This window comes from Pseudophryne corroboree, chromosome 3 (assembly GCF_028390025.1).
Source record: "Pseudophryne corroboree isolate aPseCor3 chromosome 3, aPseCor3.hap2, whole genome shotgun sequence".
Classification (NCBI taxonomy): domain Eukaryota; kingdom Metazoa; phylum Chordata; class Amphibia; order Anura; family Myobatrachidae; genus Pseudophryne; species Pseudophryne corroboree.
In genome coordinates, this window is record NC_086446.1 from 366,863,026 (window position 1) to 366,883,156 (window position 20,131).

The 20,131-nt window shown below is 47.3% G+C and overlaps 1 protein-coding gene across 5 annotated transcripts in view; it reads right to left on the reverse strand.

Annotated features, from left to right (window-relative positions):
* Nucleotides 1-20,131, reverse strand: part of ZNF652 (zinc finger protein 652) — a 210,184-nt gene that overhangs the window by 30,486 nt on the left and 159,567 nt on the right. For all 5 annotated transcript variants that reach the window (XM_063959854.1, XM_063959855.1, XM_063959858.1 and 2 more), the window contains one exon: nucleotides 19,979-20,126. In XM_063959854.1, the coding sequence (XP_063815924.1) occupies nucleotides 19,979-20,126 (148 nt within the window). The remainder of the gene's footprint in view (nucleotides 1-19,978; nucleotides 20,127-20,131) is intronic.

Sequence of the window (20,131 nt, forward strand, 5' to 3'; positions counted from 1 at the left end):
TACTGATGAATCAAAATGTAAACTCTTTGGTTCATGACAAGGGTTTTATATCATGCCATCAAGTAGGCGAAAGAATTGCTCCTCAGTGTGGTTTGTTTACCAAGTAGCGGCTTCAAAAAGCTGTCGCTTTCAGTAGTATTTAAGCCCAGAACTTAAGAGGGTGATGATTTTAATAAGATTTTACTCACCGGTAAATCTATTTCTCGTAGTCCGTAGTGGATGCTGGGAACTCCGTAAGGACCATGGGGAATAGACGGGCTCCGCAGGAGACTGGGCACTCTAAAAGAAAGATTAGGTACTATCTGGTGTGCACTGGCTCCTCCCACTATGACCCTCCTCCAGACCTCAGTTAGGATACTGTGCCCGGAAGAGCTGACACAATAAGGAAGGATTTTGAATCCCGGGTAAGACTCATACCAGCCACACCAATCACACCGTATAACTCGTGATATTACACCCAGTTAACAGTATGAAATATAACTGAGCCTCTAAACAGATGGCTCAACAATAACCCTTAGTTAGGCAATAACTACATACAAGTATTGCAGACAATCCGCACTTGGGATGGGCGCCCAGCATCCACTACGGACTACGAGAAATAGATTTACCGGTGAGTAAAATCTTATTTTCTCTGACGTTCTAGTGAATGCTGGGAACTCCGTAAGGACCATGGGGATTATACCAAAGCTCCCAAATGGGCGGGAGAGTGCGGATGACTCTGCAGCACCGAATGAGAGAACTCAAGGTCCTCCTCAGCCAGGGTATCAATTTTGTAGAATTTAGCAAACGTGTTTGCCCCTGACCAAGTTGCAGCTCGGCAAAATTGTAAAGCCGAGACCCCTCGGGCAGCCGCCCAAGATGAGCCCACTTTCCTCGTGGAATGGGCTTTTACTGACTTAGGATGTGGCAATCCAGCCGCAGAATGCTCCAGCTGAATTGGGCTACAAATTCAGCGAGCAATAGTCTGCTTAGAAGCAGGAGCACCTATTTTGTTGGGTGCCTACAGGATAAAAAGCGAGTCAGTTTTCCTGACTCCAGCCGTCCTGGAAATATAAATTTTTAAGGCCCTGACTACGTCCAGTAACTTGGAATCTTCCAAGTCCCTAGTAGCCGCAGGCACTACAATAGGTTGGTTCAAGTGAAAAGCTGATACCACCTTAGGGAGAAACTGGGGACGAGTCCTCAATTCTGCCCTATCCATATGGAAAATCAGATAAGGACTTTTACATGACAAAGCCGCCAATTCTGACACACGCCTGGCCGAAGCCAAGGCCAATAACATGACCACTTTCCACGTGAGATATTTCAAATCCACAGTTTTAAGTGGCTCAAACCAATGTGATTTTAAGAAACTCAACACCACGTTGAGATCCCAAGGTGCCACAGGAGGCACAAAAGGGGGCTGAATATGCAGCACTCCCTTTACAAATGTCTGAACTCCAGGCAGTGAAGCCAGTTCTTTCTGGAAGAAAATCGACAGAGCCGAAATCTGGACCTTAATGGAACCCAATTTTAGGCCCATAGTCACCCCTGACTGTAGGAAGTGCAGAAAACGACCCAGCTGAAATTCCTCTGTCTTCCTGGCCTCACACCACGCAACATATTTTCGCCAAATACGGTGATAATGGTTTGCGGTTACTTCTTTCCTGGCTTTTATCAGCGTAGGAATGACTTCTTCCGGAATGCCCTTTTCCTTTAGGATCCGGAATTCAACCGCCATGCCGTCAAACGCAGCCACGGTAAGTCTTGGAACAGACAGGGCCCCTGCTGTAGCAGATCCTGTCTGAGCGGTAGAGGCCATGGGTCCTCTGATATCATTTCTTGAAGTTCTGGGTACCAAGCTCTTTTTGGCCCATCCGGAACCACGAGTATCGTTCTTACTCCTCGTTTTCTTATTATTCTCAGTACCTTTGGTATGAGAGGCAGAGGAGGGAATACATAAACCGACTGGTACACCCACGGTGTCACTAGAGCGTCCACAGCTATTGCCTGAGGGTCCCTTGACCTGGCGCAATATCTAGTTTTTTTGTTTAGGCGGGACGCCATCATGTCCACCTGTGGCCTTTCCCAACGGTTTACCAACAGTTGGAAGACTTCTGGATGAAGTCCCCACTCTCCCGGGTGTAGGTCGTGTCTGCTGAGGAAGTCTGCTTCCCAGTTGTCCACTCCCGGAATGAACACTGCTGACAGTGCTAAGACGTGATTTTCCGCCCATCGGAGAATCCTTGTGGCTTCTGCCATCGCCATCCTGCTTCTTGTGCCGCCCTGTCGGTTTACATGGGCGACTGCCGTGATGTTGTCTGATTGGATCAGTACCGGCTGGTTTTGAAGCAGAGGCCTTGCCAGACTTAGGGCATTGTAAATGGCCCTCAGTTCCAGAATATTTATGTGTAGGGACGACTCCTGACTTGACCAAAGTCCTTGGAAATTTCTTCCCTGTGTGACTGCCCCCCAGCCTCGAAGGCTGGCATCCGTGGTTACCAGGACCCAGTCCTGTATGCCGAATCTGCGGCCCTCTTGAAGATGAGCACTCTGCAGCCACCACAGTAGAGATACCCTGGTCCTTGGAGACAGGGTTATTAGCCGATGCATCTGAAGATGCGATTCCGACCACTTGTCCAAGAGGTCCCACTGAAAGGTTCTTGCATGGAACCTGCCGAATGGAATTTTGCTTCGTAAGAAGCTACCATTTTCCCCAGGACTCGTGTGCAGTGATGCACCGATACCTGTTTTGGTTTCAGGAGATCTCTGACTAGAGATGACAGCTCCTTGGCTTTCTCCTGCGGGAGAAACACTTTTTTCTGTTCTGTGTCCTGAACCATCCCCAGGAACAGCAGGCGTGTGGTAGGAACCAGCTGAGACTTTGGAATGTATAGAATCCATCCGTGCTGTTGTAGCAAGTCCCGAGATAGTGCTACTCCGACCAACAACTGCTCCATGGACCTCGCCTTTATAAGGAGATCGTCCAAGTACGGGATAATTAAAAACTCCCTTTTTTCGAAGGAGTATCATCATTTCTGCCATTACCTTGGTAAAGACCCTCGGTGCCGTGGACAGTCCAAACGGCAGTGTTTGGAATTGGTAATGGCAATCCTGTACCACAAATCTGAGGTACTCCTGGTGAGGATGGTAAATGGGGACATGTAGGTAAGCTTCCTTGATGTCCAGGGATACCATGTAATCCCCCTCCTCCAGGCTTGCAATAACCGCCCTGAGCGATTCCATCTTGAACTTGAATTTTTTTATGTATGTGTTCAAGGACTTCAAATTTAAAATGGGTGTCACCGAACCGTCCGGTTTCGGTACCACAAACAGTGTGGAATAGTAACCCCGTCCTTGTTGAAGTAGGGGCACCTTGACTATCACCTGCTGGGAATACAGCTTGTGAATTGCCTCTAGCACAGCCTCCCTGCCTGAGGGAGTTGTCGGCAAGGCAGATTTGAGGGAACGGCGGGGGGGAGACGCCTCGAATTCCAGCCTGTACCCCTGAGATACTACTTGAAGGATCCAGGGATCCACCTGTGAGCGAACACACTGATCGCTGACATTTTTGAGGCGGCCCCCCCACCGTACCTGGCTACGCCTGTGGAGCCCCCGCGTCATGCGGTGGACTCAGAGGAAGCGGGGGAAGAATTTTGATTCTGGGAACTGGCTGACTGGTGCAGCTTTTTCCCTCTTCCCTCGTCTCTGTGCAGAAAGGAAGCGCCTTTGACCCGCTTGCTTTTCTGAAGCCGAAAGGACTGTACCTGATAATACAGTGCTTTCTTAGGCTGTGAGGAAACCTGAGGTAAAAAATTTTCTTCCCAGCTGTTGTTGTGGATACGAGGTCCCAGAGACCATCCCCAAACAATTCCTCACCCTTATAAGGCTCTATGTGCCTTTTAAAGTCAGCATCACCTGTCCAGTGTCGGGTCTCTAATACCCTCCTGACAGAATGGACATTGCATTAATTCTGGATGCCAGCCGGCAAAATATCCCTCTGTGCATCCCTCATATATAAGACGACGTCTTATGTTCGCAAAATAGTATCCCTGTTTGACAGGGTTACAGACCACGCTGCAGCAGCACTATCTGCAGGTCTCAGTCTAGTACCTGAGTGTGTAAATACAGACTTCAGGATAGCCTCCTGCTTTTTATCAGCAGGTACCTTTTAATGTGGCCGTATCCTAAGACGGCAGTGCCACCTTTTTTGACAAACGTGTGAGCGCCTTATCCACCCTAGGGGATATCTCCCAGCGTAACTTATCCTCTGGCGGGAAAGGGTACGCCATCAGTAACTTTTTAGAAATTACCAGTTTCTTATCGGGGGAGCCCACGCTTTTTCACACTTCATTCACTCATTTGATGGGGGAACAAAACACTGCCTGCTTTTTCTCCCCAAACATAAAACCCTTTTTTAGTGGTACTTGGGTTAATGTCAGAAATGTGTAACACATTTTTTATTGCCGGGATCATGTAACGGATGTTCCTAGTGGATTGTGTCTATGGGGTATATGCAATTCACGGCGAATCGCGGCAATTTTTCGCCGTTTTTTAATTCGACTAAATTCGCCAGGTGAATTCCGGCAGGTGGCTGCCGGAATTCACCATATTCAATGAAAAACGGATTCGCCAGAATCGCGGGCGAAAATCGGCCGATTTTGCGGATTTTGCCGCGATTTTAAAAAACGGGAAAAACACGAAAAAAAAAATGGCGTGGGGTCCCCCCTCCAAAGCATAACCAGCCTCGGGCTCTTCGAGCTGGTCCTGGTTCTAAAAATGCAGGGGAAAAATTGGGCAGGGATCCCCCGTATTTTTAAAACCAGCACCGGGCTCTGCGCCTGGTGCTGGTGCCAAAAATACGGGGGACAAAAAGAGTAGGGGTCCCCCGTATTTTTAACACCAGCATCGGGCTCCACTAGCTGGACAGATAATGCCACAGCCGGGGGTCACTTTTATGCCGTGCCCTGCGGCCGTGGCATTAACTACCCAACTAGTCACCCCTGGCCGGGGTACCCTGGGGGAGTGGGGACCCCTTCAATCAAGGGGTCCCCCCCCCCAGCCACCCAAGGGCCAGGGGTGAAGCCCGAGGCTGTCCCCCCCATCCAATGGGCTGCGGATGGGGGGGCTGATAGCCTTTTGTGATAATAAAAAGATATTGTTTTTTCCAGTAGTACTACTACAAGTCCCAGCAAGCCTCCCCCGCAAGCTGGTACTTGGAGAACCACAAGTACCAGCATGCGGGGGAAAAACGGGACCGCTGGTACCTGTAGTACTACTGGAAAAAAAATACCCAAATAAAAACAGTACACACACACCGTGAAAGTAAAACTTTATTACACACTACCGACACACACATACTTACCTATGTTGACACGCCGACTGCCACGGTCTCCGACGATCCGAGGTACCTGTGAAAAAATTATACTCACCTTCCAGCGTCCAGAGATAAATCCACGTCCAGAGAGATAAATCCACGTACTTGTAAAAAAAAAAAAAAAAACGCAAATACCCACTCCATACCGGACTGAAAGGGGTCCCATGCTGACACATCAGACCCCTTTCTCCCGAATGCCGGGACATCACGTGACTCCTGTCACTGAAGTCCCTTCAGCCAATCAGGAAGCGCTACTTCCGTGGCGCTCACCTGATTGGCTGTGCGCTGTCTGTGCTGTCAGACAGCGCATCGCAAAGCCGCTCCATTACTTTCAATGGTGGGAACTTTGCGGGTAGCGGTGGGGTTAACCCGCGGTCAGCCGCTGACCGGCGGGTGACCTCACCGCTAGCCGCTAAATTCCCACCATTGAATATAATGGACGGGGCTGTGCGATGCGCTGTCTGGGTTCAGACAGCGCACAGCCAATCAGGTGAGCGCAACGAAGTTGCGCTTCCTGATTGGCTTTAGAGACCTTTCAGTGACAGCTGTCACTGAGAGGTGTCTCTGCATTCGGGGATAGGGGTCCCATGTGTCAGCATGGGACCCCTTTCAGTCCGTTTGGTCGGGTGTCCGGTTTGTTATTTTCTACAAGTACGTGGATTTATCTCTGGACCCTGGTTGAGGTGAGTATATTGATCTTTTATTTTCAGGTATCCGTGGATTCTACATGGAGAAGAGGACCGATGTCGGCGTGTGAACATAGGTAAGTATGTGTGTGTCGACGTATGAAATAAAGTTTTACTGTCGACTGTGTGTGTGTCCTGTTTTTATTTGGGTATTTTTTTTCCAGTAGTACTACAGGTACCAGCGGGCCCGCTTTTCTCCCGCATGCTGGTACTTGTGGTTCTCCAAGTACCAGCTTGCGGGGGAGGCTTGCTGGGACTTGTAGTACTGCTGGAAAAAACAATATTCTTTTCATGATCACAAAAGGCTATCAGCCCCCCCATCCGCAGCCCATTGGATGGGAGGGGACAGCCTCGGGCTTCACCCCTGGCCCTTGGGTGGCTGGGGGGGGGGGGACCCCTTGATTGAAGGGGTCCCCACTCCCCCAGGGTACCCCGGCCAGGGGTGACTAGTTGGATATTTAATGCCACGGCCGCAGGGCACGGCATAAAAGTGACCCCCGGCTGTGGCATTATCTGTCCAGCTAGTGGAGCCCGATGCTGGTGTTAAAAATACGGGGGACTCCTACGCTTTTTGTCCCCCGTATTTTTGGCACCAGCACCAGGCGCAGAGCCCGGTGCTGGTTTTAAAAATACGGGGGATCCCCTGTCAATTTTCCCCCCGCATTTTTAGAACCAGGACCAGCTCGAAGAGCCCGAGGCTGGTTATGCTTTGGAGGGGGGACCCCACGCCATTTTTTTTTAGGATTTTACCGTTCCAGCAATAAAATAAATAAATAAAAAAAAATAATATTTTAAAAAATATATAAATAATATTTGTGCTTCCAAAAAAAAAAAAAAAGTACCTAATCCCTTCTAATATAAATAGATCTGCTATTCCCAAAAAAAAAACCACACAAAAAAACATGTTTAAATTTTTTTTATTTGTTTTCACCCTCCAAAGTGTGGCGGATTGAAAATGACGAATTTGCTGTCTAAAAGCACTGCTGTCGAATTTCCAAACTTGAATTGAATATGCTTTGGTCGAATTGCAGCACTTGTATCATTGCAGAAAAGTCGAATTTGCAAAAATTCGAATTTCAAAAATTCGAATTTTGAAAGTCCGTTTTTTGGTCGGAAAGCACTGAATTGCATAGGCGAATTTTTTTTTTGGTCGAAAATGACCCGAAATTCGACAATTTCGGGAATTCGACCGCAATTGCATATACCCCTATGTCTCAACCTCGTCGACACTGGAGTCAGATTCCGTTTCGACATCTGTGTCTGCCATCTGAGGGAGCGGGCGTTTTTGAGCCCCTGATGGCCTTTGAGACGCCTGGGCAGGCGCGGGCTGAGAAGCCGGCTGTCCCATAGCTGTTACGTCATCCAGCCTTTTATGTAAGGAGTTGACACTGTCGGTTTATACCTTCCACCTATCCATCCACTCTGGTGTCGGCCCCACAGGGGGCGACATCACATTTATCGGCATCTGCTCTGCCATCACATAAGCCTCCTCATCAAACGTGTCGACACAGCCGTACCGACACACCGCACACACACACAGGGAATGCTCTGACTGAGGACAGGACCCCACACAGCCCTTTGGGGAGACAGAAAGAGAGTATGCCAGCACACACCAGAGCGCTATATAATTTTGGGATTAACACTATATTGAGTGAATTTTTCCCAATAGCTGCTTGTATATACAATATTGCGCCTAAATTTTGTGCCCCCCCCCCTCTCTTTTTAACCCTTTGAGCCTGAAAACTACAGGGGAGAGCCTGGGGAGCTGTCTTCCAGCTGCACTGTGAAGAGAAAATGGCGCCAGTGTGCTGAGGGAGAAGCCCCGCCCCTTTTTCAACTGACTTTCTCCCGCTTTTTCTGGAATACTGGCAGGGGTAATTTTACATCTATATAGCCTCTAGGACTATATATGATGTAGATTTGCCAGCCAAGGTGTCATATTGCCCTCAGGGCGCCCCCCCCAGCGCCCTGCACCCTCAGTGACCGGAGTGTGAAGTGTGCATGAGGAGCAATGGCGCACAGCTGCAGTGCTGTGCGCTACCTTGGTGAAGACCGAAGTCTTCTGCCGCCGATTTTCCGGACCTCTTCTTGCTTCTGGCTCTGTAAGGGGGACGGCGGCGCGGCTCCGGGAACGAACACCAAGGCCAGTTCATGCGGTCGATCCCTCTGGAGCTAATGGTGTCCAGTAGCCTAAGAAGCCCAAGCTAGCTGCAAGCAGGTAGGTTCGCTTCTTCTCCCCTTAGTCCCTCGATGCAGTGAGCCTGTTGCCAGCAGGTCTCACTGTAAAATAAAAAACCTAAAATAAACTTTCTTTCTAGGAGCTCAGGAGAGCCCCTATTGTGCATCCAGCTCGGCCGGGCACAGAAATCTAACTGAGGTCTGGAGGAGGGTCATAGTGGGAGGAGCCAGTGCACACCAGATAGTACCTAATCTTTCTTTTAGAGTGCCCAGTCTCCTGCGGAGCCCGTCTATTCCCCATGGTCCTTACGGAGTTCCCAGCATCCACTAGGACGTCAGAGAAAATAACAATGCATCCACTATTAAGGCATTGCCATTTTAAATTTAAGGGTTAAACCAAGCGGAGATTGGTTGCTGCTTAGTAAATAAGCCAATGTGACACCAACTATCAAATATCGAGGCTCTCAGAATGACTCTATTGCTAGACCCTAAATCTGCAAATGGCAGAAGTGTGTCTGGCACCCATAACCAACAGAGCGATTACAGCATTTTGCCAGGCAATACCATCTGGGCTATACCTAGATGATTAATGGTTAATCCTACATCAGTGGTACCCAAACTTGGTCCTAAAGGAGCATTAATGGTCCAAGATTTAAGTACATCCACGCTTGGCCACAGGTGACTTATTTAGTACCTCAGTCAATATGAATTAACCATCTGTGCTGAGCTATGGATATAACCAAAACCTGGACTGTTCGTGCTCCTTGAGGATCAAGTTTGGAACCACGCCCCTACATCAAGATAATGACCCAAAACACACCTCCAAGCAATTTCAGAACTACCCTTGAGAAACAGAACTTAAACGTCATACTTACACCCTATCCAGTTGGTTTGGGATGAACTGGACAGAAGGGTGATCGAAAAGCAACCTACAAGCACATTTTTTTTGTAATTTCTGCAACAGTGTGGGAAGAATCTCCCTAACAATATTTGATTTCCACTGTAGAAAGAATGCCAGAAGTCTGCCCAACGATTATAAACGTAAAAGTTGGCTACTTTGAGGAGTCAGACATTTCTATGAAATTGCATAACCAAAATGATTCTATGATTTTGAGTACAGTAAATTAATACATTAAACTGAGCAAATTTCAATCAAAAACTGGAAAAATTGGAGGATTCTGAACTTTTGTTCCTTTTATTTATAAGAACATGGGCAGTACGCACCAACATTTACAATTTATCACATTCTACTGACAATTAGCAATTAATGTACATGTAATTTACTTATTTCTCCAACCAGTAATTTCTAGAGTGGGCTACAGAATTTGCTGCAAGTGTACAACTCCAAGTGGAGCTAGTCTGTCCATTCCAGTACAAACGCAAGCTACAAATTGCAATGTAGTACAAATATTAAAATTAACAATATTTTATTCTTATCCTCAGACATCATCCTTGATTCCTAAATTAGAAAATGTAATCTGTATTAAACTAAATGTAACTAAATTAGATTATGGAAAGTTTGGGCTCTGAGTGTTGTTCTTTTAAGAAGATACAATTTAAATCCTAATACTACAACATATATGATATAACCTAATATCTTACATATACACTTAGAAAGGGAAGAACGCAGCTTAGCGGTAATATTTTTTACACTACTTTAGAAGTGTGTGTTTAGCATTTCTGTGTGTTATAAGTCTTTATCACCAGAAAACTGTAATGTGTTTTATGGCTTGCAGATACTTGTCCCCAAGCCACTATCAGAAAAATTACACTTTGAAAAAAGGACATGCAGTACCCATGCAGATAGCACTAGTTATCTTTTACTTCCTATATAGCACATTTATGTCATGCAAACCCCACTACGTGGCACATGTTGGTACAGAGAAACTAGTAGCTTTGCTCTGTCAGAAGAAAATATACCTTCAAATATAGTGCAGTAAGTTCTCCATCTAGCGGCTAAAACACAGAATGCATGCTGGAATTTTCTCGTAGTCCGTAGAGGATACTGGGGTCTATTTAGTACCATGGGGTATAGATGGGTCCACTAGGAGCCGTGAGCACTTTAAGAATTTGATAGCGTGGGTGGCTACTCCCTCTATGCCCCTTCTACCAGACTCAGTCTAGAAAACTGTGCCCGAGGAGACGGACATACTTTGAGAGAAGTAAAGATAAGGATAGTGGAAAGATTCCGAACCAGCACACACAACAAGAGGAAAGCCAAGCTAACCAAACTTGAAACAGGAACAGCAACGGCTGAACCAACAATACTTAACCAACCGTGCAGGAAGAATGAAGCACAGGACGGGCGCCCAGTATCCTCTATGGACTACGAGAAAAGGATTTACCAGTAGGTAATTAAAATCCTATTTTCTCTTATGTACTAGAGGATACTGGGGTCCATTTAGTACCATGGGGATGTACCAAAGCTCCCAAACCGGGTGGGAGAGTGCGGAGGTTCCTGCAGAACTGATTGGCCTCTGATGACCTTCAGTTTGGTCAAAGTGTTGAAATTGTAGAACTTAGCAAACGTGTTCGAACCTGACCAAGTAGCTGTAAAGCCGAGACACCCTGGGCAGCCGCCCAGGAAGAACCCACCGACCTAGTAGAGTAGGCCTGTATAGATTTTGGACACTGCAAACTTGCCGTAGAATAAGCATGCTGGATAGTAAGACTGATCCATTGTGCAATTGTCTGCTTCGAAGCAGGACACCCAATTTTATTGGGATCATAAAGAACAAACAGCGAGTCCGTCTTTCTGTGACAAGCAGTTCTTTTCATACATCTTCAAAGCCCTCACAACATCCAAAGACTTTGAAGTAGTAGAGGTGTCGGTGACAACCGGAATCACAATAGGGTGGTTGATGTGAAATGCGGACACCACTTTAGAAAGAAATTGCTGACGAGTTCTGAGTTCAGCTCTGTCCTCATGGAAAATTAAATAGGGACTTTTGTGAGACAAATCCCCTAGCTTTGACACATGTCTTGCTGAAGCAGAGGCCAACAGTGTGACGGTCTTCCACATAAGATATTTTACGTCCACCTCCTGTAACGGTTCAAACCAGTCCGATTGGAGGAACTGCAGCACCACATTTAGATCCCAAGGTGCCGTGGGAGGCACAAAGGGGGATAGGACGTGCAGAACACCTTTTAAGAACGTCTGGACCTCAGGGAGACTCCAATTGTTTCTGAAAGTGGACAAGGCCGAAATCTGGCCATTTATGGAGCCCAGATGCAGGCCCACATCCACACCTGCCTGCAGAAAAAGCAGGAAACGTCCCAGATGAAATCCCACCGCAGAATAATTTCTGCTCTTACACCAAGAGACGCATTTCTTTCAAATACGATGGTAATGCTTAGATGTTACCCCCTTCCTGGCTTGGATCATAGTCTGGATAAACTTGTTAAGGATTCCTCTCCTGGCTAGAACCAGCCGCTCAACTTCTATGACACAAACGTAGCTGTGGTAAAGTCCTGATAGGCAAACAGGCCCTGTTGCAGAAGATCCTCGTGAAGAGGTAGATGCCAAGGATCTTCGAGCAGCATCTCCAGAACGTCTGCGTACCAGGCCCTTCTTGGCCATTCCGGAGCAATGAGTACTGCTTGAACCTTTTCCCTTTTTTATTCGTTTTAGAATTCTTGGGATCAGAGGAAGTGGAGGAAACACGTACACCATCTGATAGACCCATGGAGTCATCAGGGTGTCTATTTCCACCGCCTGTGGGTCTCTTGACCTGGAACAATACCGCCTGAGCTTCTTGTTGAGACGAGAGGCCATCATGTCGATCTGTGGATATCCCCATCGACTTGTCAAGCACCTGAACCTTTCTGGGTGAAGGCCCCACTCTCCTGGGTGCAGGTCGTGTCTGCTGAGGAAGTCTGCTTCCTAGTTGTCTACTCCCGGAATGAAGACCACTGACAACGCCCCAGCATTTCTTTCTGCCCAGAGGAGAATTCTTGACACATCTGACATCGCTGCTCTGCTTTTTGTTCGCCCTGTCGGTTTATGTACGTCACTGCCGTCACATTGTCCGACTGGACATGAATTGCCCAAGCTTGAAGATGATGCGAGGCCTGCAGAAGTGTGTTGTATATGACCCTGAGTTTCAGAATGTTGATTGGAAGAATGACTTCCTGACTTGACCATCTTCCCTGAAACTGCACTCCCTGAGTGACTGCTCCCCAACCTCTGAGGCTTGCGTCTGTGGTAAACAGAATCCAGTTCTGAATTCCGAACCTCCGTCCTGCGATAAGGTGAGAAGACTGTAGCCACCACAGAAGGGTGATCCTGGCCTTTGGCGACAGATGGATCCTCTGGCGCATGTGAAGATGCGATCCGGACCATTTGTCCAACAAATCGAGCTGGAAGGGTCTTGCGTAAAAACTTCCATATTGAAGTGCCTCATAAGAGGCCACCATTTTCCCCAGAATGCGAATGCACAGATGCACCGACACCCGGGTCAGCTTCAGGACATCCCGAACCATCAACTGGATTACCAATGCCTTTTCCAACGGAAGGAACACCTTTTGTGACTCCGTGTCCAGTATCATTCCAAGGAATGGGAGCCTCCGTGTTGGCTCTAGGTGAGATTTCGGAAGGTTCAGAACCCACCCGTGATCCTGGAGGAGTTTGGTTGAGAGAGCAATGCTGTCCAGCAACCTCTCCCTTGACGACACTTTTATCAGGAGATCGTCCAGGTACGGAATTAAGTTCACTCCCTGTTTACGGAGTAGAAACATTATCTCTGCCATCACCTTGGTGAACATTCTCGGTGCCGTGGAGAGACCAAATGGCAGGGCCTGGAACTGGTAGTGACAGTCCTGCAGTGGAAACCGGAGATAAGCCTGATAAGGCAGCCAGATAGGAATATGAAGGTACGCATCCTTGATATCCAGAGACACTAGGAATTCCCGCTCCTCCAGACCTGAGATCACCGCACTCAGAGACTCCATCTGGAATTTGAACACTAGTAAGGACGGGTTCAAAGACTTGAGGTTCAGAATCAGTCTTACCGAACCGTCCGGCTTCGGTACTACGAACAAGTATAATAGATGAGGTGGAACTCGAATTGTAGTCTGGCTCCCACCTGACAGCCTTCCAGGCATTGCGGTCCACCGTCATGAGGAAGCAAAGCCTGAGCTCTGTTCCTGAGCACCTGCTGTTGCTGGTTTGCGTGGTTTACCTCTTGCGCCGCTGATGGACGTAGAAGCACCTCTGGATTTGCCCTTGAACTTGGCCGTCCGAAAGGACTGTAACTTAGAAGCTGAATAAGTCTTCTTGGTTGGGGGGCTGCGGAAGGAAGATACGTAGACTTACCCGCAGTAGCTGTGGAGATCTATTTGTCTTATTCATCTCCAAACAAGGCCTCTCCTGTGAATGGTAGGCCTTCCACGCCTTTCCTGGAGCCCGCGTCAGCAGTCCACTGGCGTAGCCACAAGCCCCTGTGTGCAGACACTGCCATAGCAGTGGTGCGTGCGTTAAGCACACCTATTTCCTTTATGGCTTCAACCATAAAGTTTGCAGAGTCCTGTATATGCTGCAGGAGTAAGATAACATCCCCCCTAGATAAGGAATCTAACCCCTCGATTAGGTTACCTGACCATTTTGCAATGGCTTTAGTGATCCACACACATGAAATAGTGGGACTTTGGGCCACCCCAGCAGCTGTGTACAATGATTTGAGTGTAGTCTCAATTTTACGATCAGCCGTGTCTTTCAGGGAGGCTGCACCAGGAACAGGCAATACAATTTTACATGACAGCCTAGCAACTGATGCGTTCACTATCAGTGGATTTTCCCATTGTTTCCTATCCTCCAGAGGAAAAGGAAAGGATGAGAGCAACCTTTTAGGGATCTGAAACTTCTTATCAGGATTAACCCATGGTTCTTCAAACAGGGTATTCAATTCCTTTGACACAGGAAAAGTAACGGAGGAATTATTTTTTACATTAAATAAGATTCCTCACACTCCTCTGACACCTTATCATGAATATGCAGAACATCTGTGATAGCCTCTATAAAAGCCTTTATTCCCTGCGACAGAGCTGCACCCCCCCCCCACCCCATCTGAATCCACCTCCTACTACTCCATGTCTGACCTGTCAGAGTCAGACTGCAGGATATGGGCCAGAGATTGCTTTTGTGGACAAATGGGAGGGGATTGAGACGCTGTTTTGGGGACTGAGTCTATTTTCATAAACTCATCCACAGTCTGTTTTAAGTATTGCGTCTCTTTCTCATTGCGGGAAAATTTTGTAGAAAGAGTGGGGATCATTACTTTAAGAGAATTAACCCACTCTGGTTCAGTCCCACTATTCTGTGAACCCTGAGTACCCAGTAGTGAGCCCCCTGGTGAAGAGGAACACTCCGCTGTACAAGAAACACACTCTTTGCCTGACAATCTAAATGTGACAGCACACACACACACACACACACACACACAGGAAAAGGTTAAGCACAGGTAACCCACAAAGAGTCCTTCAGGGAGAGACAGTTGTTTGGAGCCACTCCCCACCGCACCCTTACCGCTAATGCCAAGCTTAGCCGGGTCACAGACTAAGTACCCTGATAGGGGACTTAGTACACTGATAGTCACCCCACCTGCTATGACCCTCTGATACCGCTGAGGTAATTTGGAGTCAAACTGGAGGAGGTGCGTGTCCCTGTCAATCAGAGTCTGTGTCCACTGCAGAGGGAAAATGGAGCTGGTGAGCTGCTGGATCCTCTCATAGTGAAGCCCCGCCCTTCAATGGCACGTGGTCTTCCCGCTATTTTTAGACTCCACTCTCCTGCGTGAACGTCCTAACGACTGAGTTGAGGACTTCGGGAATAAACACTGCCGATATTGCTGCCAAATGGCGTTCCGCCCAACGGAGGATCTTTGATACTTCCAGCATTGCCATGCGGCTTCGAGTGCCGCCTTGATGATTTATGTACGCCACCGTGGTGGCGTTGTCTGATTGTACTTGAACAGACCTGTTCTGAACTAGAGGCAGGACAAGTGTCAACGCATTGAACACTGCCCGCAATTCCAGAATGTTTATCGGGAGGAGAAATTCCTCCCTGGTCCACCGACCCTGGAAAGAGTGCTGCTCCAACATCGTGACCCAACCCTGCAGACTGGCATCCGTTGTCAGGAGGACCCAGTTGGAGATCCAGAAGGGATGGCCCCTGCTCAACTGTTGGTCCTGTAGCCACCAGCTCAGTGACAGACAAATCTCGGGAGTCAAGGAGATAATTTGAGACCTGATCCGATGAGGAAGGCCGTCCCACTTGGAAAGGATTAACTTCTGCAGAGGGTGGGAATGATACTGAGCGTACTCTACCATGTCGAAAGCCGACACCATGAGGCCTAGTACTTGCATCGCTGAGTATATCGACACTCTTGGGCGAGAGAGGAAATATCTGATCTAGCCCAGGACTTTCTCTGGAGACAAATACAATCGTTCGTTGTGCATGTCCAGTAAAGCCCCTAGGTGCACCATGCTCCGAGCAGGGAACAGCGAGGACTCTTTCCAGTTGATGAGCCACCTGTCGGCTTGTAGGAATTGGACCGTCAGTTCCAGATGACTGCAGAGAACCTCTTGGGAGTTCGCCAGGATCAGCAAGTCGTCCAGAGACGGCAGGATCCCGATTCCCTGATGGCGGAGAAGAGCAGTCATTACGGCCATGACCTTGGTGAAGATCCGAGGGGCCGTGCCCAATCCAAAAGGCAGTGCCTGGAATTGATAAGGTAGGTTGCCAATAGCAAACCGCAGATATTGCTGATGCGACATGACAATAGGTATGTGCAGGTAAGCATCCTGTATGTCCAGGGATACCATATATTCTTCCGGTTCCATGGCCAGCACTATAGAGCACAGGGTTTCCATACGGAATTTGGATACTCTCACAAACTTGTTCAATGATTTGAGGTTGAGTATAGGCCGGAAGGACCAATTTGGCTTCAGAACTAGAAACAGGGTCGAATAGTATCCCCTGCCTCTCTGAGACAGAGATACCGGCACTACCACTCCTGTATCCAGGAGGGATTGTACAACCAAGTGTAGAGCTTGTGCCTTTAACAGATCCGCAGGGATAACCATTGTGCAAAACTGGTGAGGAGGGACGTCTCTTGAAAGATTGCGTACCCGTGAGAGAAAACTTCCCGCACCCAGGCATTAGAAGCGGTCTTTAACCAGGCCTGGGCGAACTGCAGAAGTCGGCCTCCCACCCTGGGGGAGGCCCGCCCCATCATGCAGCAGGCTTGTCTTGTTTGGAAGCAGGCTGACGAGCGGCCCAGGACGGTTTAGATTTAGGATTAGTGGTTGTGAAAGTACGAGCTCGTCGCGGATACGCCTGACCCTTTGCTTTCCCTGGAGGTCAAAAGGAACGAAAGGTGGTACTCTTAGCCTTCGAAGCAGAAGGATTAGTATTTGGGAGACACGCAGTCTTGGCAAAAGCCAAGTCAGTTACAATCTTGTTCAGATCCTCCCCAAAGGGGATGTCTCCCTTAAAAGGAAGCACCTCCAAGGTCTTTTGAGTCCAGGTCCACCTTCCAGGATCTCAACCACATAATTCAACGAGCCAGGATAGACGTAGTAGATGCCTTGGCCGCCATTTCACCTGCATCAAAGGCCACCTCCTGAATATAGTGAGAGGCTGTGGTAATACAAGACAGATATTGTCTAGCAGTGTCAGAAAAATCTTGAGGCAGCTCATCCTCAATTGCCTGAACCCATGCTTCAATACCGTTCGCAGCCCAGAAGGCTGCCACAGTGGGTCTATGTACAGTGCCAGTAAGGGAGTAAATAGACTTCAGGCATCCCTCCACGCGCTTATCCGTCGGGTCCTTCAGTGAGGTGACAGTGGTGACAGGCAGAGTAGATGACACCACAAGACGGGCGACATGAGAGTCCACCGGCCGTGGCGTTTCCCACTTGTTACTCAACTCCGCAGGGATAGGATAACGAGCTAGCCTCTTTTAGACAGGGAAAATTTCTTTCCTGGAGACTACCAGGATTACTGACGTATGTCAATTAAACGGTCAGAATGTGGTAAGACTACTTTAGCAACCTTCTGACATCTGAACTTATCAGGTTTCTTAGATGCAGTAGCAGGCTCAATGTCATAATCTATTTGAAGAATTAGCTTAATAGGCTCTACTAGGTCAGGATCATCAACCTTGGTCGTAGATTCCTCATCAGAAGCAACTGTATCAGTGTCTGACGGATCAGTATATTCCCCATCCTCATCGGAAGAATTATCCAAAATATTAGTGGATTGTGAGGAAGAAATGCCCGGTTAAGATGACCCCTTGGCCCCAGAGGAGCATGGGGTAGACTTTTATCTAACCACATATTGATTTAATTGCTGTAATTGGGTAAACAGAGCATCCGCCCAGGGCGGGTTAACTACAGGGAAAATATGTGGCTGCAATGGCACAGGAGGTCCCACAGGGGGCGTAAGACATGTCACAAGTGTAGTCAGCAGACTTGAGAACGCTGCCCAAGGTGGGTCCTGATTGGCCACAGGTGCTGCAGGTTGACTGGGTGTATGGCACTCAGCGCCTGAACCAGCAGCTAAAACTTCCCCCTCAGGTAAATACTTAGTGCCAGTACTGCAGGATGCAGAAACGTCTGCGGAACTCCCGCCCTGTGTGGCAGGCATTATAAGGAATGTAGCCTTAGGGCGCAACAGTATAATAGAGCCAGACAAACACTATACCTGCAAATAAATAAATATACATATATAGATATATATATATCTATATCTGTATCTGATCTATTTATATATATATATATATATATATAGATATATATAGATAGATCGATCGATCGATCGATAGATATGGGACCCTGATGCACTTAGCCCCTCAGGGTACAAAATATAGTGATAGCTATATGTGATATAGGAGAATGGAATCCCACACAACAACTACAGGCACACTCAGTACATGTATAATGCAGAAGTTATTGCATATAAACAATAAAACTGCACTGGACTAGTAAAACTACATATAAATATGTATGAGTATAGATAAAACAATGCACAGTAGATACTATGATGCCTAAGGCCTAGCGCTGGTGCACTCTCGGTGGCAGCGACTGTTTGGTAGTCTCCTCCCAAAACAGTGTGGCTGTGTCCGCGTTCCCCCTCTAAGCGGAACCAATGCCTTACCTCCTCCCCGTGCTCCGGCCACACCCTCGTAACGTCTGCTGGACCTGCTCGTATTTCCGACACAGACGCCCACCGAAACAGCACTGTATACGTGGGTAAGCGTTGTCGCAACCCGGCAGAGTGTTGTTGGAGCGACACTTTCTAAGGTATATATAAGACGCTTGTTAGAAAGTTCACTCAAAAAAAATAATAAGACTATAAAAATAAAATAAGCAAGCTAATGGCTGTTAAAACAGCAGCCCTCTGACCATGGTCCGGCTCCTGCCGCACCAAACAAAAAACTGATTTGCCTGAGCCAGAGGCGGGATATATGGACGGGCCCGTTGCATGCTGGGAGGCCGAAAAGCTTTAACCGTTTGGTACAAATCCGCTGTCGCTCCACTATATCCCATTGTATCCTGTGGATACCCTGTGGACCCTGCAGGAGAAATAAGTGTTTTTAAAATGTTAAATTGTATACAAGTTACATATAACCCAAAATATTCATAACTACTGTATTAAAAACTGAAGAAAAAAAAATGTGTATCCATATGAGGACTTAATCGCATTGTAAAATTACCATTACCTAAAAATACTCCTTACTGTATTACTAAACTACAAACGTATGTTTTTTGCCCTGGAAAATGAAGCATCACATTTATGTCCCAAATGAGCAATTTCAAACTTAAAACCTGCAAATACTACTAAGAAAGATGGCATTCTATAGAATCGTGGATCCTTATTAGTTCTGTTCCTCCTTTTTATTGGAACCCCTCTAATAAATGAGGCAAATCACAAATACAGCTACTACCCCAGATAAGGTACATCATAAGCAGCAACATGGAATAAATGTCACTTCATCAAGTGGGAGAGTTTCAAGCAAAAGAGGGAATGTACAGTAAGTATTGAGTAGTGTATACATTCTTGCTCGTTATAAATAGTGTGAATATGGGATATTGTTATTTTGGAAATAAGTTCCAGAAACCTCATAGGTTCAAAAAATATAAGTTTATGTAGTTTATTTACCCTTGTACAAGATCTATTGTCCTATTGAATTCAATTGCTGTATTGCGCACGATCTCCCGTCTAAAGTGGGGGGAGATCGCAGGGCAATATGCAATTGCCCCCACTTATCGCGCCCATTAGAGACAGGTTTAGGGGCGTAAAGCACCGAAACCTGACTAAACTAATGAGCGCGAGCGTGAAAAGACCCATCTGGGTATGCACATTTCAGCTCGCTGCCTCCGGGGGTAGTGTGCTGAAATTAACTTCTCAAGCCCGTCGGCAGCAACATTTGAATAGTTGCAGGCGGGCGCTCGCTGGTACTGAGCCACGCGATAACATTTGAATATGGCCCACAGATCTACTAAAACTAACATTGTATGATATATTGCCAGTTGTGAACTTTTCATTTGAACTGATCAAAAGGTGCGAATATTGTATATCATTTAAATATACACATATCCTTTCCCTTACTGTACAAGAATTGCACAAGAAAAGATTGTGCAAAAGTGACATTCTCCACAGTAGAAATAATTTCTGCATTACTCGTTTTCTTGTAATTATCTGGAAGACATAAGTGGGGACAAGTTGACAAATGTAATGAGCGGCTGGATGACTTACCGACCAGATGTTTGCGAACATGTGCCATTGTGTAGAACTTCTTCTCACAGATCTCACACGAGAACTTCTTTTCGGCGTATCCATGGACGATCTTAATGTGCTCATGGAGGGACCAGAGCTTTTTAAAGGTCTTGTTGCACGTGATACACTGTA